At 38.5% G+C, this 25,434-nt stretch overlaps 1 protein-coding gene across 1 annotated transcript in view; it reads left to right on the top strand.

Moving 5' to 3' along the window:
• The window catches only part of dcn (decorin), an 87,928-nt gene that overhangs the window by 44,020 nt on the left and 18,474 nt on the right, over nucleotides 1-25,434 (top strand). Inside the window, exon 3 of the mRNA XM_028817406.2 lies at nucleotides 24,085-24,197. Coding sequence (XP_028673239.1) covers nucleotides 24,085-24,197 — 113 coding nt within the window. The remainder of the gene's footprint in view (nucleotides 1-24,084; nucleotides 24,198-25,434) is intronic.

Here is a 25,434-nt window from a genome sequence, read left to right as displayed (position 1 = left end):
TGGGGTGTAGCGTCCAGCCCCGCGAGGGACATCATCCTCCAGGAGGAGCCTCTGGCTGTGGCCGGACCTTGGCTATGTCTTGGAAAATACCTCTGGGAGAAACTAGGGGGAACATTATATGAGTAAAACATTTTTTTCTCCGGTTCTCCGTGGACAATTTCGCCAAATGTGGCCCGGCCGGCGGCATTCATAACATAGCCGCTGTCCCCCTGCTATTCTCCCCCTGCGAGACTGAAAACAGCTCGTAAACTCTGGCTCCACCCCTTTTTCCGCAGAGGACGGTTCCACAGCCGCCTCTGAGCTCTCGGCTCTCTTCTCTACTTTATCAAGAGACCCCCGTTTCGCTTTCGGGATCTCCTTTTTAATCTGGGGCTTGTCCACAGTTTGGGTCTCTTTATGGAAAAGAGAGAGCCCTTTTATGGTCTGCATCCCCTTCGATTTATAAAAGACCGGTGGCGGCGTTTTCAGAACCGCATTGCTCCGGGAGACAGCACTATTCAGCTGCTCCGGCTTGATTGATCCTTCCCCCGCACGCTCGGTCATTATACCCATGTCTTTTGTAGGGTTCACGGAGAATCGGCACCCACTACTAATCAATCACGGGCCTGTTTCACTCTGCGTCCCTCTATTCTGTACGGTACAGATCTCACTTACCTGTACCACCGAATTAAGTAAGACAGGAGGCTCCCGAAAAAACCGCAGCAGTCTCTTAATCGGCGCTTCAGCCGCTGCTCCCACGTCTATGACGATCTTCTGGATTGTCTGCACAACCTGTAAAAAACTGCTCACGGGCTGGATTCATTTTTCCAGCTTGCACACGTCCATTTTATTATTTAAATTGGCCGAAGGCAGGCTCGAGTCATTATTAGTCCCACCTTCCGGCCGGGAGCCAATGAACACACCCGCTTCTGGCATGTGCTCGGTTGAGCTGTGCACAGGCATCTAGGAATTGGAGTTCTTCTCGGAGGCCCAAGGTGCCGCTTTTGGCTGACTGCGATCCGCCTGTCTCAATTTATTGACGGACCGACCAGTCATTTCCCGGACCTCCTTACCTTTTTGTGGGGTGAACGGTACTTAGCTCGCCTCCCCCTTCCCCTTCGGAAAGCCCAAGTACGTGGTACACGGACCGTCACCTTCCCAGAATCTCCAGGGCTAGGTCACATTGTTCCTTGGCAGCACCTGACATATGGAAGTCTTTCTGGTTCTTTGGTTCAAGCGAGAGTGCACCATCGCCTTCGAGAGTTTCTTCTGCCTCCTGCAGAGCCTCCAGATGCTTATCTACGAGGTATGAGCATGGGACAAAATGCATAATTTTTAAAAGGTTTTCAATTTTGCTCCCGGCACATACCTCATAGCAGTCGTCTTCTTCCGGAAGCTTCTCCCGGTAAGTGTAGTTGCTCCTTGGCTCGTATTGAGCGCCGACAATGTTAGGCGCTGGACTTCTGCTGGTGCTGCCGCTCTGCTTGGCCTTCTTCTTGCCCATGACAGACTTGGTAAACGTGGGTTTTGTAGATTTTTTTCTGCGTGTTTTGACGCTGTCTTCTTGGGGTTTCTGTCCACAGAAATTTTTTTTTCCCAGGTCCTCTGCCAAACTGACGGCCAGAGAATCCTGCTGGCTATGCCACTGTGACAGATAGGGGGCGCTGTCGCTGTTATTGGTACATTTTCCCTCAGTTTATTATTTTAAATTTTAAAGCAGTACTTCGCCGCTGCAAAGCATGGGTATTTTGCTAGTATATATATATTGTGACAGATAGGGGGCGCTCTTGAACCCTCAGACCACTCGTCAGACACCAGATAAAAGTCCAAATATTGACTTTATTATAATAACAGTGCACAAAGCACCCTCCACTCCACAATTCTCCAATAAACAATCAATAATCAAACACAATGATCACAATCCTCCACTCCCAGCAGCTCAGTCACCCTTCCTCCCAACTTGGCTCACTGTTGGGATCTACCACAGTCCTTTTAAAGTGTTTCTGTCCCTCAGTCCATGTGACTTTGTAACACTTCAGGGTCAGGTGAAAACTTCTTCTTTTCTTCAGCCCGGAAGTATGTCATTCTTGCCATCCCCTCGACTGGGAAGTACTTCCGGGTTATAAGGAAAATACACATCCCTGGGCCTCCCTGCAGTGTCCTCTGGCGGCCTCCACGTTATCCAGCAGGGCTGTGATGAAAGACTCCAAGTTCCATGATGCCCTGCTGGAATTCGGGGCCCCTCCATGTTGCAGGGATGGCTCCATCTGGCGGCTTGGGGGTGTTGGCTGGGATATACTGCCGGCAATCCCTCACAATATATATATATATATATATATATATATATATATATATATATATATATATATATATATATATATATATATACATATATATATATATATATATATATATATATATATATACTAGTCATTTAGCCCGTTACAATAACGGGCGCTAGAACAGTAGTGCATAAACATTAGTAGGAACAGTCTAAATGGCAAGGGACTTTGACCTCAATCTTTTTGTTGGTCATATTTTTCTTTCTTTCAGCCTTTCTTTTGTTGATGTTTACTTGCTGAGCTGACCGTTCTTCATGGGCTGCCGCCATGTATTATGTGTCTTTAATTTTCTGTGACAGTAATACTGTCTTGTACGGCTCTATTCAATAAGGACGTGCACAAAAAGGCGAGCTTCAAAAGTGCGACCTCAATTGAGCGCGGCGAATAAAGGTGTTCGTAGATAATTTAGTTCAAATGGCTCTGGAATATGTGAAGAGCAACAAAGGTGCAGATCTTTATTTACGCGCGCCTTTATTCGCTGCGCCCAATTGAGGTCTCCCTTTTGAGGCTCGCCTTTTTGTGCGCACCCTTATTGAAGGATACTGTCTTGTACGTCCGCTGGCTTGTACGTCCGCCGGCTTGTACGTCCGTAATATACCTTTAATTTTCTCTGGCGGTAATACAGGCGTGCGCGTCGGTAATATGCCTTTAATCTCCTCTGACAGTAATACTGGCTTGTATGTGGCTGTAATATGCATCACTGTATTGTGAACCTTTAATTTCCTCTCGCAGTAATACTGGTTTGTATTTCCGTAAAACGCCTCTAACTTTCTCTGACAGTAATATCGCGCATCGCACTGTGCCCCGCGCATGCGCACTTCACCAGAAGACACCCACACACGGACACCTGGACGCACATAGGGATTTTATATATATAGATTCTTCTGACTTGTTAACTTGGGGCCCGCTTGCTGGCTCTCTGAGCTTCGTGCTATAGCCTTGCACTTCCAGGCCGACAGACAGACATCCAAGCATAGATGTTAATATATATATATATATATATATTTTTTTTTTTATAAAAAATCATTGCATTCATTATTTAATAATCAATCTTATGCAACACAGTCTATGCCAAATCTGTTGTGTTTACTTGAAACAGTAATAAGAGCTAATGAGCAGGCCTTACTGTCTTGTCTGCTTTAATCTTATCACAACTTCTTGATTAAAATGCCATTTTAACATTCACTTTTAAATTCTGAACAAGGGCTAATTTAATTATTTTCAAAAACCATGTGCTCATTTCGAAGATAGTATAGGTGCAAGGCTGAAGTTCACAGTTGATTACACGATATGCACAAACACACCCAGGAAACATTTAACAAGAATGATTGATATAACACCATTTCTTAGAAAAGAAACTATTTAGTAAAATGTTTGGGATAGGCTGAATTGAAAATGGATAAACACACTGATTAACTTAACACTGTCTCTTAGCTAATGGAATTAAAGTGACACAAATCTAGAGAGCTATGAAAGCATTCCAACTTGAATTCAAACATGTGTGCTTGCACATCACTATTGTGCCACTCTAGATAATGTAAAGGTAACATCACTTAAGTTCTGCAAAACCAAAACTGGGCCTAGAAGATAAAGGTCACCAGTCCTGCCTGTCCCTCCTGTCTCTGGACCTGAAGCTGCCTTCCAGAATTGCTGGTCACAAATACCATCAGTGACATAAACCATACAAGAAGAGAGTGAGGTACAAAATTGGATTTTAAAGGTTTTAATCTTTAAATCATTCTAGCTTATTAGAAGTAACATTTTAGTAACATAATACCGTAGTACTTTATATTAGAAGCCATCTATCGACAGCACATTTATTAGTCCGGCACTGACATGTTACAATGCCTTAACAAACTGTTTGGTCTTTAAATTTACAAAGCACCAATAACACAACTTGTAGTGTCTTGATTAGTTATTCCTCTTATGAAATAAGATTTTAACAAAGGCTTTGCTTGAGTTAATAATATATGAACAAAAGAAAGCCCCTAAAACAACCATTCTAAAGTGTGTGAGGGACCAATGGGTGACCCTGCCAGGATGGGTCCTGCTCCCTTACCTGGCCCAGGGTCTAGGGGATATGAAGCACAGCTAGGGAACAGTTGTATTTTCTTGCCATGTCAGGACAAGGCTGTAGGAAGAGGTTACAGCAGCAGCTACTTCAGGGTTGGCATTCCAGCAACCACAGAGCAACATCCAGGATGGAATGAGGAATGCTGTAGGACAGCACAGTGGGCAACATCCTACTATGGGCAGTATGTCCCTCTTTACATGGGGTGGTAGCATCCTGTCTGGAGGACCTCAGTATGGACACCTGCTGGGCAGCATGGGAGTTTTGGTCCCAGAGGTTTGTCCTGCTGCTTTCTGTGTGGGCTGTCAGGGGGAGCTGTGGAATACTGATGACACAAGGACTGTTGGGGTCCTACCAGACCCGAAAATGCTTCTCAGGGTAATAGATTAAGCACTGGAAGTACTCCTGGATATGAAGTTAAAACCAAGCCCTCCAACCGCCTCAGGTGTCAGAATCAGAAAGAAGTGGATGAGACTTCATTGTTCAACCCAGGACTGTTGTGAAGTTGTGTCATGGGGTTTAGGACACTGCCACATTCCCTATAGGCCACAAGTGTTACCAATTACACTTTATAATATTACTCCACATGCTACAAGGCAGAAATAACACCTGGGCAGTGCTCCAGTCCATCACAGCATGAACGTTTCACACACTAGAGAAAGTGTTACATTACGCAACTTCTAGTTGTAGGCTATGCCAGACTTATTGACTGCAGTTGAAGATCTCTATGCCATGCCAATGTAAATGACTGAAAATCGCTGGACTTGTCATCTTTAATGACTGAGTGATGCCTTTCCAGTAGAATTGTTTTAACCCCATTTTCTGATAAACAATGTTGTGCTGCAAGATGGAGCCAGTGCTTTAAGAATGGTTAACAGGTACAGAGAGTTCAGCTACAATATTGGAATTTGCCTTTCTTTTTTATCAGTCTGGCATGGTATGTAAAACAGGAGACATCAGATAGACAAGCTTCTCTTCTTTTTGTGAGGTCAAATAAACCAGCCTGCCTTAATCCTGCTCTTTACATTGCTATGCATTGTAATTCCAGGTGAGTATTCATTGGTTGTCAGCTCTCATGCATACAGAGTCTGCCCCTATTGACTAAAGTCAAAGACAACTTGGACTGACGGGGGAAAACCACACAAAGATTGTGTGAAAATGCAAACTCCAGAAGCTGGGACATGAACCCCTGTCTCCACTCTGAAATCCAACTACAAAAAACAAACAAAAAAAGAGCATAATAAGATGTGCAAGATTAACGTAATGGAGTGTAATTGACTTCGCCGGGAAGCTGCTTCGATCCAAACCAATAATGCTATGAGTCTCTTCTCATTTTTGATTTTTAAGTTACTTTGTTAAAAGTATTAACTATAAATTAGAATTACCTCAATAATAAATAAAGGAAGCCGAGGGAAAAAAATACAACTCTGCTAGTCCTGGAGTCGCCACCTGAAGAGCGGAAAAGTGGAAGAAAGACCAGGACATAAACATGCTGTGGCAAAAAAAATCTCAAATGTCGCAATGGCTGCCAAATGCAATACATTTTTGCTCCCACGAAGTGCCTTGGCAGAAAATGTCATATTTTAAGACCCTCCATGCAAAGAAGAGCGTCTGCTGTTGTGACTTTGTCCTTTCTTCCCTTCAACTTGGAACTTTCTTATCTTGTTTATTACATTAGGAAAACAAATGACCAAATGTCCCCTAAAGACTCTGCAGACAATCTCGTTTTTCATTTTTTTAACTTGGCAGATTAATTCACAGGAAACATGCACAATGATCCAAGTGCTTTTGTGCTTTAATTAAAAACCAATGCAGATTTATGCTACACATCATTCAGACATAAGGTTAGACTAAATTAAATTGTGGGCCAAAGTGAAAAAACAGGAACATGAAGAAATGTTGCAAGTAGCATCTGTTAGTTATCTGTCCTTCAATTTCCCATAACCATTTTCATCCTTCAAAGTCAAGGAGACCAAGGGGAGAAATCAACCATGGAAGGAACTTTAATTCCTTGGAAAATGGAAAGCACTTTTGAGCCTTCCTCAAAAACAAATATTAAACAAAAAGTGTTTCTTTTTATTACAATAATGCAGAAAAACAAGGGTAAGCACAGGAAGTAATTAAAAGTACAAAACAATAACAATAAAAATAATGAGTTACATGTATATATATCTGCGGTAGGTTGGCACCCTGCCTGGGATTGGTTCCTGCCTTGTGCCCTGTGTTGGCTGGGATTGGCTCCAGCAGACCCCCGTGACCCTGTGTTCGGATTTAGCGGGTTGGAAAATGGATGGATGGATGTATATATATCTGCGGTAGGTTGGCACCCTGCCTGGGATTGGTTCCTGCCTTGTGCCCTGTGTTGGCTGGGATTGGCTCCAGCAGACCCCCGTGACCCTGTGTTCGGATTCAGCGGGTTGGAAAATGGATGGATGGATGGATGTATATATATTGACTTTGTAGCAACTTAAAGTGCTTTACATAGATAGTGGGGAGCCACTTCAACCACCACAAATGGGTAGCGCCCACCTAGAGGATACGGCGACATCTGTTTTTTGTGCCGGTACACAGACTACAAATTAGCTATTATTCACAAAGGGGTCAGAGAAAGACAGTTAGAAATAAGGATTGATTAGGGAGCAAAAGGGAAAGAGACCATGTCGGGCAGTATGGACAGGACATCGGGTACACCCTACTCTTTTCAAAAGATTCTCAGGGATCTTTTATAACCACAGAGAGTCAGGACCTTCATTTTAAATCTCATCTAAAGATGGCACAATTTTTTTCAACACTGTCACTGCACTGGTATCCACTTTTACACCACAGTGTGTGTCCCCTGCTGGCCTCACAAATACACCTCTTCCAGCAGCAACTCAAGCTTTTCTTAGATGGTCTCCCATCAGGGCCGGATTTTCCTATAGGCTAACTAGGCTTCAGCCTAGGGCCTCAAGATCAAGAGGGGCCTACATTCAAATTGTTAGCAAAATTTTATTATCTCTCATGTAATTTACAAACTTAAAAATGGAAGGTGAAAGGGCCTCATAAGTGGAATAGCCTAGGGCCTCTTTTCATATAAATCCGGCCCTGTCTCCCATCCATGTACTAGCCAGGTGTAAACATGCGTTACTTTCGGTGGATTACCTGTTTTAAAGTGCAGATGGTATGGCATCCAGCCTAAATCATGATAAATAATAAGACAACAACCTGTTGCCCCTCTTGGCCTAGCTACACAGAATTGTTTCCTGTATATCCAAATCTGATCTATGTCACATCACAATACAAGCACTCCTCTCGCTCTCAACTCTTACACCTATCTCTAGATTCTCTGACCTTCCTTTCACTTGACAGTCTGTCATGAATATGTGGTGAGGTGTCCCTGGAGTCTTTTGGTGATTTTTTTTAATACTTCTTATTATATTAACAGTTGTTTGTTTATTTTTAGCATTATAACAGTAGGTGCACTATTTTGTATTAAATCTTTGCCACATTCACTGACATTTTTAGATATTTTTCCATGGACAAAGCCATAACATTTACAAGTTAACACACCCGTTGCAGGTCATAAGATACAGAAGTTATCACCTTAGTTTTTGACAGTGTTCTTGGACAGAACCTCTTTGAGTTCTGCTTTATTATTGGCTATACTCTTGCTGGTCCCTTTTTGGTTCAGTCCATTCCAGGCTTTTTTTTTTCAAAAACCAAACTATTTATTCTTTTTTTCTCCTAATTTTCCTCCAGTCCACACACTGTGAAGCTCTTTCCCCATACCCGTCTCTATACTCCAAGCTTACTATTTCACTAAATGAAGAGAATGTCTAAGTTCCAGTCAGGGATCACCTCCATACTAGCCAATTTAATCAGTTCTGGGATCAAGGATTTCCTTTTGATGTACTGTACCAGCTTTTCTATTGCCTATTCATGTAACCTTAGGCTCAAGCCAATCTCTAAAGGGCCATGTAGCCTCCAGGTGTTTTGTTTGCCATTATCTAAAGCAAGGGACCCACCATAATACATCAGATCACTCTGCAGACTAATAGACTAAGGACCCTTGACCTATTACGTGAAGGACCCCATGGTTTTCTACCTATGTTTGTGTCTCTGAAGAATTCACTTTTGGAGCAGTTGCTGCAACGTTCTTATCTAGTGAAAAAAGTGAGACCATTCTGCACCTTTCAGTCTTGGGTGTTTTTTTAATTATCTGAAACATCTGAAGAAACTATGTGCAAGGTTAGCTTCAGACAATCTAGTTTTTTGTATTTTGACACATTGTGCAGTTATAAAGTTAGACTAAAGCAAACCATAGACCTAATGAAAATAACAGGACAATGAAGAAATGCTGCAAATAGCATCTGTAAATCACCCATTCTTTCTTTTCTTGTAATGACTTCTACCCATCAAAATCGGGGAGATCAAGAGGAGAAACCAGTCATGGAAGGAGCGTTAGTTTCTTGGAAAAAGCAAGACAATCTTGAGCTTCATTGTCATTTCTGCACCTCTAAATTTGGAGTTTTTCTTAAATTTATAACATCTGAAGAAACTAAATTTGTAACGTGACTAAGCGTGCTGTAAATTGTGAATTTCCCCTTGGGATTAATAAAGTATCTATCTATCTATCTATCTATCTATCTATCTATCTATCTATCTATCTATCTATCTATCTATCTATCTATCTATCTATCTATCTATCTATCTATCTATCTATCTATCTATCGAGCAGTAAAGTTAACTTACTTTTAGAGTAAAGTGAAGGTGACATTAGCAGGTTAAGTTAGGAAGGTTAGCAAAAATTATGGAGAAGAGATGGAGAAGGAATTGGGAGAATAATAGCTGTTAATATGTATAGAATAGTAGCAAGAGCAAAACTAATTAAGAATATCAAAATCCAAGAAAAGAAAACAAATGAAATCAATATGAATTACTGAGATATTTATTCATTCATGAACTGCTGCAGAATGGTTTAGACAACATCAGATACTGTAGTTTTATATAGATGTGCTCTATCTTCTATATCTTTGATGTACCTAGTTAATTCTAAAAGACTGGAACAACAATGTTTGTTGGTTTTGACATTTTAGTATTTATTTTGGGTAAGGTAAAGGCATTTGGAATAATAAAACAATTAAATATCTTATGATGGTCCTGTAATAAAAGAAACTCAATCCAGTTGGCTGGATGTATGATTCTCCTTCCTGTGTAAGTTGGATATTATTTTGTCCACAGCAAAATGTTGAAGGAAGGCTATCCTTTGACATAAAATAAATCTCCATAACTAATTAAAGCGAATGATATTGCTTGATGCATCATAAGTTATTCAACTGCACCAAGGTTTTGACATCATCTACAATGAAAGTGCACATGTAAAATCCCCAAACAGAATTTTCTGTAAATGTTGGCTATGAGTTGATACAATATCCAAGAAAATCATTAAACAGAAAGAACTGTGACCCTTCCTATGGTCTTGAACTTATATGACATGGACCATTACGTGCTCCAGGGATTGTCGCAGTTATGTTTGGTTATTTTGTCCATAATAAGGTTACCCTTGTCAAATTGGCCCAAGAGTATGGACCAGACCAATAACCATCCCAGACTTAGAGAACCTCATCAGATACTGAAATATTGTAGCCTACCCCTGGAACCATGTCAGCACCTTTAGTGTGAATGGCACACATAACTATTTAAGCTAAGCTTAGAAAAAGCCATATAAAGTTTAAATATCCTGACAGAGTAAGGAGTAGGGGGTTATAAATGCATATTTGGGAGTTGATGACCATACAAAGGGTATACTCAAGTTGTCCTGGGTCGATATAATGCTAAATTAACAACCACAACATTTATTTATATAGCACATTTTCATACAAATTATGTAGCTCAAAGTGCTTTACAAGATGAAGAAAGAAAAAATAAAAATATAAAAATAAGATTAGGCAATACTAAGTAATATAGAATAAAGTATGGTCCGATGGCCAGGAGGACAGAAAAAAACAAAACAAAACAAAAAATCTCCAGAATGATGGAGAAAAAAAAAACAAAATCTGCAGGGGTTCCAAGGCTATGAGACCGCCCAGCCCCCCACTGGGTATTCTACCTAACATAAATGATCTCAATCACTCCTCATGGTTTTCAGGTTTCACGTGGAAGAATTAGATGATGATGTTCATGTGGACATGTGGCCTTCAATCCATCAATTCAGGTGGCTGCATGGTGCCTTGATCAGGTGGTGGTGGCGCACATATCTAAAAAAAACAGAGATCTAATCCACAATAAGGTTTTTATGCAAAAGTTCCAAGACCCTGATGAATTAATTTTCATTGGTCTTGCCAGCATAATATAGTTAATATGGTTTTTGCAGAATAATATAATATGCAGCAGACTGGCACTCTAAAATCAGGACACCGTAACCTTATGTGCTTGGGTCATATTACTTAGATGAACGGAAAAAGCTTCAGGACTTTAGAAAATAATGTTGGCAAAAAAGAGAGCCAGACAGGCTGTCTTGAAACAAACACAATTCCATTACTTAACATGAGTCATACATGAGGGCTAAAGGAAATCGTTGTGAGGAGAGGTCTGAATTCACATCCTCTTAGGTAATCTTGGCATACAGGACCTTCAGACCAGATCTATTCCCCACACATGTTTGAAATTTTTATTTGTTTTAAAATGAGGTGATCCAGTTTTTTTTTTCTTTTCCTCTTCACATCTGCAGAAGTCTGCCTCAGCAGTTTTAATTTTTACTTAAATATTCTGCTAATGAAAAGCACTACAGAAAATAATAATAATAATTCTTTGCATTTATATAGCGCTTTTCTCACTACTCAAAGCACTCAGCAATTGCAGGTTAAAATATAAATGAAGTAAGAAAATCTGTAAATGTACTGTATATATACAGGGAAACATTTAATACAGCAATTAAAAGTAACCAATCATACCTGTCTAACGAGTATTCAACTGTTATTTGTTCTTCTAATTCAAAATAAAGTTCCTAATGAGGAAAGCATACAAACACCCTCTCTTGATGAGGAGCCCTGTTTCCTCCTGCTTCTCACCTCCAGACTACTCAAGGTAAAACTAAGGAGCTTCATTTAATAGATGACGTGGGAGTTCTTTCCATATCACTTTGCTATAAACTGAGTGCACTTTTGGCCCTGACTAAGCCCAGAGAACATCCTTCTAGAGTTCCCATGAGTGGCCCCAGTTTCTCTGTTGGCAGAGTTTTCTATTTAGACTACAACTGCCAGACAACTCTGCAAAACTTTGCAATACAGCAGCCTACAAACACTGTTACAACCCACTACCTGGGAGGACTAGCTGATTACTAAAGCCAAAAAGACAAAGAACAAAGGAAAAATTCCTTCTCAGTAACAGTGCTGACTGAAGCACAGATACACTCCAGAGGTGTGACATCTACTTCCTGTACGATCTTCTTTTATTGCACCAGAAGAGGAGGAGTTTGGGATGAGCTGTAAATATTATCAATATCTTCATCCACGTTTTACTCTGTTCAAGGAGCAGAGGTGAAACCATAGTAAAGACTGCGTCACACACTCTAGACTCCACCTGCCCACTATTAAATCTGTTAGACACTATTCTTATGTGTTTGGCCATATATAGAGTTTGAGTATGCACATTACGTGACTTTTAATGGATGGAATTCAAACTAGAGCCGAATCCTGGTTTGTGTCTCTAAGACCTAAATTTTTGATCCCAGGTCTCCAGAGCCATAAAGCAGCATTGCCCTGTGTTGGCTGGGATTGGCTCCAGCAGACCCCCCCAGGGCACAGGGCAGGAACCAATCCCGGGCAGGGTGCCAACCCACCGCAGGACACACACAAACACACCCACACACCAAGCACACACTAGGGCCAAGTTAGAATCGGCAATCCACCTAACCTGCATGTCTTTGGACTGTGGGAGGAAACCGGAGCGCCCAGAGGAAACCCACACAGACACGGGGAGAACATGCAAACTCCATGCAGGGAAGACCATTTTTGAACTTAACTAATTATTTTACTTGTTTTCAACTATAAATAAATTTTACGTAAACAGAAATAAACAAACACAAGTAATGCAAACACATATTAGTATAGTGAATCTTGGAAAGTGTTTTTCTTTTAAATAATGCATTTAATCTTCAATTTTCTTTTAAACTAGTCATTTAGCCCATTACAATAATGGGCGCTAGAACAGTAGTGCGTAAACATTAGTAGGAACAGACTATATTAAATGGCAAGGGACTTTGACCTCATTCTTTTTGTTGGTCGTATTTTTCTTTCTTTCAGCCTTTCTTTTGTTGATGTTTACTTGCTGAGCTGACCGTTCTTCATGGGCTGCCGCCGTGTATTGTGTGTCTTTAATTTTCTGTGACAGTAATACTGGCTTGTACATCCGCTGGCTTGTACGTCCGTAATATACCTTTAATTTTGTTCTGGCCGTAATACAGGCGTGTGCGTCGGTAATATGCCTTTAATCTCCTCTGACAGTAATACTGGCTTGTATGTGGCTGTAATATGCGTCACTGTATTGTGTACCTTTAATTTCCTCTCGCAGTAATACTGGTTTGTATTTTGTATCTTTAATTCCGTAAAACGCCTCTAACTTTCTCTGACAGTAATATCGTGCATCGCACCGTGCCCCGCGCATGTGCACTTCACCAGAAGCCCCGCGCATGCGCACTTCACCAGAACACACACACACACGGACACCTGGACGCACAAAGGGATTTTATTAAAGAGGATTATACAAGGTCTCTCATCTTATTTTTATCAGCAGTACCTCTGTAGAACTGTATTCACACTGTCACTTTCACCCTGCCATATGCAATTTCAACTGCATGCATGCATGCAAAAGTATGGGGATATTTACTCTGTGAAAAGCTAGGAAAGAGAGAGTGCATATTGAGAACACATACCTGCACATATTTTGGGGGCTCTTCTTCTCTGCTACAGCCCATTAAGATATGCTGAAATAGACATAAATTTAGGCATCTAATTCATTTTAAGGTATCTTAAATGCATTTTGTGACTACTCTAAATAGTAATTATAAATTGTAATCTCTGCTCATGACCACACCATTTACACTGTAGCATTTCAAGGGCACCAGTCATCTTGTTGGTATGATTTTAAACATTTTTAATATATAATATAATACGTGCATGAACACAGGGAAAATGTACGTGGACACAGAAATAGGCGTATTGATAGCTGACCATTACTAAAAGTACTTTTTTTTTCTGGATAAAACACTCAAAATGGCATTGGGAAATGGATAAATATGGTCATAGTGGCAGCACTGAAAACTAGCAAGTATAATTCCATAACTGTACAGCCAGTATCACTGAGTTTTTCAGAATGACAAAGAAGGGAGGCTTGAATGTAAGTCACACTTGCCAATCATGGCATTGGTCTAATGTCTTATGATTTTTTTTACTACTGTTCTGTGACCTCTAAAAATTAGCTACGTTTTTTTTCTCAGGTTTCTGAGGCCAAGAAACCTAGTGGACATATATATTTTTGTTTGCTTGTATTTTAAAAATGATTCACATGCTTCCGCAGTGCCATCTTGTTTACCTTTTCAATGCTGCCATTTTACTCCTAGAGGTCACACACCATGACATCACTAGTGCAATTTTTAAAAGCTACTGCCTTATGTTCTCTGCTCTCCAAGATTGGATTCATGAAAAAATGAATGCTAGTTACAACAACGTCTGCTCTCTGTTTATAATTAACATCTCATATTTTTTGGCTCTGGGTGCTTATACCCTTTTTGGCTTACAACTAACTTCTCTGTTCTCTGATTACAATTGTGGCTGCACATCCTGAGCTTTGTTATTTAATTACTGTCTTCCCAGTTACGACTGTTGTGTAAATTCTGAGTTTTCCATGCCATCTTCTAATTCCATTCTCTCTGAAAACCCAAGTAGTACAATAGAAGAGTGGTGACACTTTGGTTTGACGTGCAAGTTAGAGGTTCACTTTACTCTACACATGTAAAAATTAATTTTTACTGAAGGAGGAAAAAAGCAAGGATACAGGCATATAGTTTCAACTGTAGCAAGTAATGTGTATATGTGGTGAGAATGCTCCTGCCTCCCACATGGAATCAAAACAGGGCCCAAGTGTTGTGAGATTAGCTAGTGCACCACTCATGTACCCAATTACAATTAGTTTAACATTAACTTGATGTGACCCATAAACAGGGAATTGAGAGTTACCAAAAAACAGAAAAACAGCCAGATGTGAGTCTTTAGTTTCTGGACTGTATTTGACAATTGAGACACTAGCCAAAGTCAGCATTTGGGCAGCTGTGAAAAGCTTCCAGTGCAATGAAAATGCACATAATTTATCATTTCTCTAGCCTGGGTATTGTCAACGATCATACTGTGCAATCGGATCACTCAAAAGAGGATTGCAGGCTGCTCTGTGGATGACAAATATTTACAGCAATTTAATACCACATATAATTGTTTCTTTGTGAGCAGAATTTTAATATAAACCACCACAAACCTTTCTGCTATGGCAGAATATGAAAATAACAAAACAATGAAATTCTGAAAAAGGCACAACTTAAATATGCTTCTTAGAGTACATATTATCATAAACAGTGTTGCCCAGAATCATTAGTAGCAAGGAATATTTATTTAAAAAATATATAAATGTACCAGAAAAACAAAAAGTAGTTTTATATAATAAAAAATAAGCATACTAGAAGATGTCTTTACAACAGCAAAATTTACTTCTACAGCACATTTTCATTCACAGAATGTAGCTTAAAGTGCTTAAAGTGCCATACAAGATTTTAAAGAAAGAGTTGCAAGGAAAAACAAAATAAATTAGAAATAAACATGAGTAAGAATAAATAAATGCCATACCAAAAATGGTATAAATCAATACATCTTCTTATATAATATGCTGCCATGGCCGTCCGTTTGACTGTCCAAGTTTTTAAATCACCTGTCGCTTACGAACCGTTTGACCTATTGACCTAAAATTTAGTACATATATACTACGTGACATCTACTATCTGCTTTCACGGGGATGATTGAACTCCAAGGATATTCCTCTTTTTATTTTTATTTTATTTTATTGTAGAATCTGTATTGTTTTTATTGTGGATTCCAATAACTCAGCGACACATTGTTTGGAAAAGAGTAACTCTTTACTTGAACAGTCCTAAACACGTACAACTACTTCTGCAAAACACCAAATCCTCTTACAACGTCCTGTATGTAAATTAAGACATTACTATTAGCTGTCGAGTTCACAGATCAACATCAACTATCATTACAGAATCAACTCTCGGCAGTGGTAAGCAGGGCGGTGCATGCATACGGGCACTGTTCTCATCCCCTACCACCTTTGCCGTCACTTCCCCTACCTCTTCATATCTTAAATCAATCTTGAGACAGATTGAACACTTAAGTGCCAGCTTAAGTGAAAAATGAAGGAAAACGTACTAAGTAATTACAACACAAACACTCACTTAATCTGTTTTAATGCGAAAAGATGCTGGAGAAAGAAGAGAAGAAGCGGGCCGCTAGGGTGGAGAAAAGAAGAGCTGCTCACGAAGCAGCAAGTGCATCAACCTCTGAGCAAATGAATGCTAAACGTACAGAGAAAGAGAATGAAAACTGTGAATGCTCAAGTCAAGTGTGTTCACTGCACGTTATCATGCAGTGTGCCATTACTGGTAATGTATAATTACCAATCCACAGAAATGTTACATACATAAACCTATATAGAATTTGAACCACTCAATCAAATAAAAGCAAGCTCAATGATTAACAACAAATTGTTAGTATAAAGTCCAGTTGAATGTTAAGAAATAACTAATTAGCAATAGGTGATTAAAATAAAAGCCCCAGTCTGCAGGATTTCTGGAGAAAATAAACCTCTGGCTGAAATAAACCTCTGGCTGAAATAAACCTCTGAAGGCTCCACAGGCATTTATAACAAACAAAGTCAGATACAATCATAGGCCTAGAGAGGTAAAACATAGGAATGTAAGAAATCTGACAAATGAGAGGAGACCATTCAATTCATCAAGCTCACCCTAAGCCAACTGGATGGCCACCCTTTCCTGGGCACTGTACAATAATTAAAATAAACGCTACAGAGTCTAGAATGAAGCAGAAGTCAAAGAATGTATTTTTTAAAAACTCACGTTCCCCAATTACTCTGGTGTCATGATATATGGGCAGGAGTAGTAGCTTGGTAATGTTGCCAGAATTTAGGCTCAAGCCAGATGTAATATCTGCTTATAGTTCTACTATAAACAGCAATAATCACTACAAAAAAAAATTGAAAAACCTAGTCTAGTTGTTATTCCAAAATATTTACAGTACATGTATTTGCTTATAACAGGTATGTCAAACTGAGATCCTGAAGGGCTGCAATGTCTGCAGGTTTTTCTTCTAGAAACTTTCTTAGCTAGTAACCAATTATTAATAAAACATCTTGACTTTAATTGACTTTTTTGTTATGATTTATTGGCCTTTATTGTTAAACAATAATGAGATACAAAGCAAAGTGACAACCTAACTCAGCAGTCTCAAACCTCTTGATTTTCAGACCAACCTAATTCTTAATTAGAAGCTATCTCTTGATGTTATTGAGACATGGCTTGTTAGTTGTCTCATCCTGATGCACAAGACATTTCCAAGCTGTTTTCTTTTTTTTTTCTAAAGTCACCATTAAAATGTTTTATGATATGTAATTAAAACATATCTATGATTGTCACATAGCTACGAATAGGAATGAGGTAGCTGGTTGTCAACTGTCATGCTTTACAAGTCATTATCACTTGGACGGTGGTTATGGAAAAAAGAAACAATTCAGGTTAGTGAATCGATTAAATTATGGTAATAGCAGTATGTTCATTGGCAGCAGTAATTGGCTACAAATGAAGAAATTGGTTACAAAGAAAACTGCAGCCATTGTGGCCCACAAGGATCTGCATTTGACACCCCTGGCTTATAATTTTTCTATGAGGATCTGTAATGACCTTATAAATATTTCAAAGGCAGGATATACATTTAAACAAATAAACTCAATAATGACACTAAACGGAAGTAAAGCTGTAAAAAAAAAAAAAGAAGAAGCTCAAAATCTGTAGTCTCTCAGAGCCTTACTCAGAGTTTTTAAACCTCCTGTCTATCAGATTCAGACCTCAAATGCCACTAAACCCCTTAAATCTCACCTCTCAAATGTCACCCAGCTCGGTCGAGCTCTTGCCCCACATTCATATGCTGGCACCACAATAAGTGAACCTGTAGCTTTTAACAACTGCATTAAACTTTGTCCTCAGGTCAGTTCTAGCTAGTCTCAAGAATAGCCAGATGACCTTGTTTTTAGAAAGACACAGAGACCTCTGAGCGCTCAGTTATCTTAAAAGGACCTAGTTTTCTGGGCAGACCCCTTTACACAGGAGCAACTCAGTTACTGCTCTCTAGGTGTAGTATTTTTTACTAGGCTACAGTGGTCTAGGTCTGTTTTTATAAGAAATTGCACAAATTCCACTGGATCCTGTCATGGAAGACAATGGTAGGAGACTAGACATGTAGTTGAAAGATCTTTTTAGTCATGCATGGAGAATACCAGAAAGGTACTTCTTGCAGAGGTGGGGGGAAAGGCTTCCACTGAAGCTTATTTCTAAGATTTCCACATCAGTGTGAAAAGCTGGACAGTCACGTCTGTGCTTAACCCAGGGATTCACAAAAGCAGCAAGCTCATGTAGTACATAAAGCTAATGGTATAAGTATCCCATAATACATATAGCTCCTTATATAATTTCACCATCATCATCCGTGAGTTCTTCTGGGAATAATACATGTTTTCCTTCTGGCCACATTTCATTCTCTACCTCCATAGTGCCCCATCTATAACCTCTCTAGCACATCCTATATACTGTACATAAAGGGCTGGAGAGTGTCTGTTCCTTTATTAGACGTAGGAACTTAGGGCTACAGTGATATCTGGGGCTGTTAGATAGAAGTCTAGGAAGATATCCCCAGTGTCAGGATTTGTTTTGTAATTAGTACATTTTCTGTCATATTTGTATGGCTATCTGTAATGAAGGAATTCATTTTAACAATATTTTTTAACATTTCCTAACAGAATATTGCTTGAATGTGTTGTCGTAAGATTGTCAATTCAGTGTTTTCATTGCTATGATGCTGCATCACAATGTCAATTTGTAATGGCAACCAACTTTAGAAGAGCATGCTTCACAATAAAAAATGAATTTTGTTGTATTTAAAAACATGACTCTCACTAGTTAAAAATATCTTTCTGTATTTAAGCAAATAACGTGTCATTATCATTTGGGCAACTGTAGTGACTTCAATTTGAATCCTCACTTTAAACAGAGACACTCATATCTCCCACCTGCTGACCTTCTCAACATCCTTTCCCCTCCTAAATAAATCTGTGCCACTCAAATCTTCGAATCATTTTCTGAAAAACAATAGTGGGATTTAATTGCAAACCAGAAGAAGAAACACAAACAAAGCAAAGATTTTCAGTCAGAAGGCAGAACACCAAATCGTCAAGCCCAAAACAATCCAAAACTCTCAATTAATGAATTTATAGCAAACTGTATTTTTAAACCAGAAAATAAACATTAAATGCACTCTGTAATACTGAATAATCAGGAAGCAGACTCGCTGATCTTTCATCTCATTGCGATGGTGACATCACATGCATGCACTTCTGGTACAGTTCATGCAGTGGCGTAGTGCAACTGTGCCACAAAATAATGGTGACCAGAATAAACAAAAGACAAAAAATGCTTTACAACTAACCACTATAAACATAAAAATCATGACAAAAAAAAATCAAAAATGGTTACAAAATTAATAAAGTAACTCAATCACGGCACTTTCTTACATGGAAAGAACTAATTGTTCACAACATGCAGGTGTTCCAGAGGCAGGTTCTAACTTAAGACAGGATGTCTGGGGCATGATGGAAGTAATTCCTAGCCTGATTTAAAAGACCTCCCAACCTGGTCGAGAGCTGAGCTTGGAATCGGGCTGACTGATAAAGGCAAAGGTTCGATTGACGAGGAAGAAAAGAAGACACACATGCAAATGAAGGGATGAAAGGTGAAAGAAGAGGCCTATACTGTGGTTCAAAGATATGACACCACATAGACAGATGAACAGAAGCTTGTATTGGACAGGTTTGAGGAGACACTTTCAGTTGTGTCTATTTAACTTGGTACTTTGATTCTTCTTATATGTACTTTTGGGAAAGTGACATCCTTTTATTATGTTTCCTCTAATACATTTTCATTGTTTGAGTTTAGGGTTGTCTCAAAAACTGACCTCTATCTTCCACAGTCACTAAAATTACAAAGAGAGTTTTCAATCATTTAGCAAGAAAGATATTTTTTTAATATTTCAGTATACTTGTAGCATTTTATTATCCATTGCCAATTATGTGCAAAGTATTTTTTTTCAGAAGATGATTGAATGGAATAATTTATTTTGTGTTATACAATGTCATTTTTATTATTTGTATTATTAGCACTGTAGCAACGTGCTAACTCACGCACATTTTTGTAGCTAACAACATACGCATATCCTTACCAAGACATCACAGTAATATGGTGTTTAAAACTGCTGACACTAAAGGTCCAGAGTCCTGAGTTTTACTAGCTCTGTGTGGGTCTTGAACCTCCACTCATTGTCCTTGTGGGATTTCGGTTGTTACTCTAGTTTTCATTCTAATGTCATATGTGCTAGTGTGTGATATTTGAATGCTCTCAATTAGCAGCCTTTGATTTTTGCTCCTTGCTAGCATATATACTGTAGCTACCAGGACAGGCTCTGTCTCTATATGACACTGAAACAAAAAAAATTGAGAAAAGGTGGCTATTAATAACACTGATATACTAATGTCTATGTTTCTGAAATGCTTTTGGTTCCCTTCTGAATGTGGGGTTTAGTTTGCCTAGAGTCTTCACATTTTAGGTTTATTTAAGTCTGCACTATTTTCTTCTGTTTACTCCTGCATTCTAGACTTCAATTTTTATTCAATTACCTCATAATGATAAAGACATTCCCTGTTAAATAACTATGTCTCTTATTTTTTTTTTTTATCTTTAATTTACTTTCTTCATAAAAGAGTATCATAAAAATACAAAAAAAATCTAAATCCAGCCACTGGAGAATTAACTCATTGCAAATAGTAGAGCAATATGTCACCTCAATTTTGTTCCACTGCAGTACACCAACTATATTTCATTTACAGAATTATTATTAAATTCAATTGTTAAACTTGAAAACCAGTCAATGCAAATACCCTAGAATACCCATCAACACTTCACACTTCTTCCTCCCCTGGAATATACTGTAGTGTATAGTTACACCTACCTGGAACAATGGTAAAAGAACCACAAATATAAAATGGCATGGAATTTTAACAGCTAAAATCATAAGAGAGAGGTAAATATGAATAACAAAAAGTAAAGATTTAAAGAAGACACATGTACAACAAAGCCTCTCTTTCCTACCTTGTCTAACTATCACAGGTCTCAAACACATGTACTCCTCCTTCTCATTTATCACGTTTCTCTTTCTGTCTTCCTTTAGTCTTATTGTTGCTTAATGTTGCTTTGCTTAGAGACTAATGGTGCATGTCTCAGCCCAGAGTTTCCTCCTGCATCCTTCAGCATCCCTGTGCGCTTGACCTCTTAGCAAGCTTTAAAAAGCTGGGCCTCCATGGCAGTTTGGAAGTTGTGCATTTTCTTAAAGGAAACACAATGGGAACTGTGTTCAGTTGCTTAGTGTTTGGTCACGACTTTCACCTCAAATGAGAAAACTGGTCCCAGGTTGCCCTGCTATGGACCTTGTGGTTTCACCTGTTGGAGAGGGCCTTTATCAGCCAGAGTTCGCTCTCTCTCACACAATCTCACTTTAGAAAGTCACTATAACCTTCTGGATTGCCTTGTCTCTAACTCCTATGGAAACACTTTTCCTCTCATAGGTGAGAATCTCTCCCTTCTGCTCTGAAGCTATTACATTCATCTTCCAGTGCCAAGATATTTAAAAGAAAGAAACATAAGATGAAAGCACAAAAGCGGATTAGACAGAATCCTAGGGACTGGCAGGTAGTCAAAAACACGACGAGAACACTGAAAGAAGAGGTAACAGATTATAGTATGAAAACACAAATGACAAGGAAAGCACCAAGCACATAATCCTAACAGTTCATTCTTCTTGCAAGCGCCTTTTAGCTTACTCCAACACTACAGAAATATTCAAAGATTTCATAGCAGTTTTGGCACAAAAAAGAATGCCTAGAGATGTTCACCACTCTCTTAAATAATGTGAGGAAATAGTACTGCATCCACTCCGGTATCCAGTCTCATGGTTGCAACCATAAGTTGCTGTTATCAAAGTGAGGATGCAGCTAATAAAGAATAAAACCAAAATGGTGGCACCCAAGAAAACAAAATTGTGATGAGAACACAAAATAATAATTAAAAATATATATACACTGTACTCTTAAAAAATTTTCATATACTGACCCAACGCTGTGCCTTCTGGGTCTAACTTGACCAATTTTGACACCTACTTTTAGGTGCCCCAGCATTTCCCTTCCTAAACCTATTCATATTGATTAACCATATTAACCTGTAGTACAGATGATCTTAACTTTTAGAACAGATGACATTCAGAATATTTTTATGCGTTGTGACCAAGTAAAGCATCTTACATGTAATGGATTTCAAACACAACATCATGTCACCACCAGGATGATTCCAGGATGTTGTATGTCTTTAAACAATAAATAATCTTAATTTAGTGTTCTAAGAAAAGATAATAACCACATATTGGTGGTAGCCATGCTTAGAGTTCATTAACACTGCATAAAACAACAAAATAAGTTTAATATACAACACCAATATTCTTGCTGACCCAAAGCCCCATAAGAGAACTTTGGTGAACATTCATTGAACATTCTGTCGTGGCAAAAATGCCTCAGGTTCTGGTCAGCTTTTGAATCAATGGCTAAAGAAATAAATAAATAAAGCATGACTGTAACCCATGTTAAAAGGGAAATCTTCCACTTGTATATTCAGGCTGAAAAAAATGTTAGGGGCTTTTCATTACTGCAAAAAAAAATCTGATATACACAACTATGACAGAAATTTCTAACAACAATCGTAACAATAAAAGCACAGTGATTTTCCAAAATCAAAGAAACACAAAGCCCATGACAGTGCAACCAAGAGTATGTGTATGATTTTTTTATGATGCTGAGGTTATAATCCATATTGATTACTATCACAAAATGCCCATAAAAGACCCTGATTTATCCTGGCATTTGCATCAGTAAGATAGGGAAAAGATTTGAGGAAGGCTGTCAACCATCACCCTTGATGACAATGCAAGGATGGCAAAGGATGATCTGTGAAACTTTACGATTGGAAGAGAGTTCACACTCACCCTATTTTCTAGGCCTAGCCCCTTGTGACTTCCCCAATCTGAAGGGATACATCTGTAGGATTCATTATGCCAATGAAAAAGAGTGCCACGTCAACTGCAAACTGTGCAAGCAAAACATAACATTTTATGGTAATCTATTACTCATTTACTGTTATCTAACAAGACATTAGCCCAGGTTTCTTTTTGTCTTCTTAACACTTATAAAACATCAGTAGATAAGTTATTCATCTCTGTGCAATGTGGCATATTGACATGATGATAAAATTACTTGTTAATATGAAGGATTCACTGGTCTTATACTAAATATGGAATATCAAGGGAAATGTGTAGCAACTAAGCCACCTTAGACCACTCCAAAGTGATGTTTTGTTAGTCTGTCAGAGAGATGAATAAACACTTTACTGATACTTTGCAAATGTATGAAGATCCAAAGAAATGTTTGATAAGGTCTTGGTAATAGTTTGCAGTACCTAAACTAAAGTGTTACTCATTTTATGTGAGTGACATTAATAAGCTTTACAAACATTATGGACATTATAAAAAATGTATTAGTACTAACTGGGCTTATGTTGAAAAATAACTTGTTTTTACTGGAGTTTATTTTAATTGATCTAGCTTGAAACTTTTCAATCAGGCTAAATATGTTGCCTTTATGTGGTATGGGAAATACAGGAAATCTCAGCTTGTCTGTGATAAATTAACGTGAATGCCCTTCCAAGTAGTAGCTCATGGTACAACAATGCAGGAATAACTTAGTTACCTGAGTTCACTGAGCTGTTGAATACTATATTTTGATTTCTTCTTTCATTTCACACAATAAAACAGATTGGCAAGAAATTGGTATTTGTGGTCATATTGTAACTGAAGGGATGTGATTCGCACTTAAGGCATTTTCCCTTACTTTTTTATTTAATTTAAGCTAGTCATTAATTGCTTCTTGTGTGGGCCAAGAAGAACATCAACAGTGGCCTTGCATCTTTCCCAAACTCTTACTGGAAATTTGTGTGAACTGCATGAAGGCGCAAGATCACAAATGGTATTTCACAAACAACCCAAAGCATGTTAATGAAACAATAGGATGAGAATGAATGGTAACATTAGGAATGGGACCAGCCATGAAAGTGTGCACTGATAAGTTGCAATATTACACTTAATTAAAAAAATTTAATTACTGTAATCTATATCTAAATTATTTGTGTAAGCAATGGTTTTGAGTTTTTTTTAATTTGCTTTTAAGGTTTAATCCATGTGCCTGATAAGATTCCAACAGACACTACACTTCTAGACCTACAGAACAACAAAATCACAGAGATCAGAGAGAATGATTTTAAGGAATTAAAGATTCTTCATGTAAGTGTAATTCATTTTATTTTTAACATTATTGTATGTGTAAAATGTAAATGGTGTAAAATGACTAATGAATAAATAGTTTTATTTTTAGATTTTTTTTTCTTTGTTTGTGGCTTGAAGCATACTCTATAATACAACTACAAGTCTAAGGTTATTACCTGACAAATAATCAATAAGGTTATAAATCAAATATTCAAAAATATTCCACAATTTTTACATTAAATACTCTACTACTTTGTTAATGGATGAAACCATATATAACATGTTTGTTGGATGACCATATTTTTAAAATGTCAGGATGTGAGGTGCTTAATGGACATCTCTCCCTGCTGGATCTCATTGAGATGGTGGGCACAGTCTCATTTGAGTTTTTCTGATACAAAGTGGGTAAGGTTTTATGATAATTATTATTTTTTTTTTTAGCTAAAGCTTGTGGGATATGTTGAATTGAGCATTTCCACACACCGTCAGGTGCAGCCTGGACACATGGCTAAGTAAACATCAGTGATATATCCCAGGTGATCTGACTGAAGCTGATCAATCTCCAGCTTGTGTCCATGTAGCATGCATGCTCCACGAATCTCCCCTCTTAATCCAAAGGCATCGTGATGCCTTCTCTGCAGCTTCCGTGATGTTCTTGAGGGCACAGTATACTTTAATGGGCTCACATTGGGGCCTTCATTCACAACTCCGACACTTTTCCACCAGCCCTTCATAGTTAGCCTTCATCCTCTAAATGTCCTCTTCCATCCAAACTTTTGAAAATTTGAACCTTCAACTATTTTTATGTGCCCCAGAGCGCATAACTTGGACCTTGGACTCTCCCACTGAAAACATGATGCCTGTTCACCCTATAGTATTACAGTATAAAGCAATGTGTGCTACTTTGACTACACATTGGCCATTTATTCTTTGTGATAGCTGGTAAAAATGATGAAGGTCAGTCTCTTGGCAGGTAATTTTAATTGGAGTTGTGAGTTAAGAGATGATATTATTTTGGACATGTATTGCATTATTTAGCCATTCAATTTGAAAAATCTTCATTCAAAACCTTTCAGTTATCCACTAGAAATGATAACCTGGGGCCTTATGTATAAACGGTGCATATGCACAAAAATGTTGCGTATGCCTGTTTCCACTCTCACATCACGATGTATAAAAACTAAACTTGGCATACAGCCACACACATTTTCACGCCAGCTCAATCTCTGGCATACGCAAGTTCTCTGCTCGGTTT

Source organism: Erpetoichthys calabaricus, chromosome 1 (assembly GCF_900747795.2).
Source record: "Erpetoichthys calabaricus chromosome 1, fErpCal1.3, whole genome shotgun sequence".
Lineage (NCBI taxonomy): Eukaryota > Metazoa > Chordata > Cladistia > Polypteriformes > Polypteridae > Erpetoichthys > Erpetoichthys calabaricus.
Note: the sequence above shows the minus strand (reverse complement) of the source record. Positions and strands in the feature narration are given on the sequence as shown.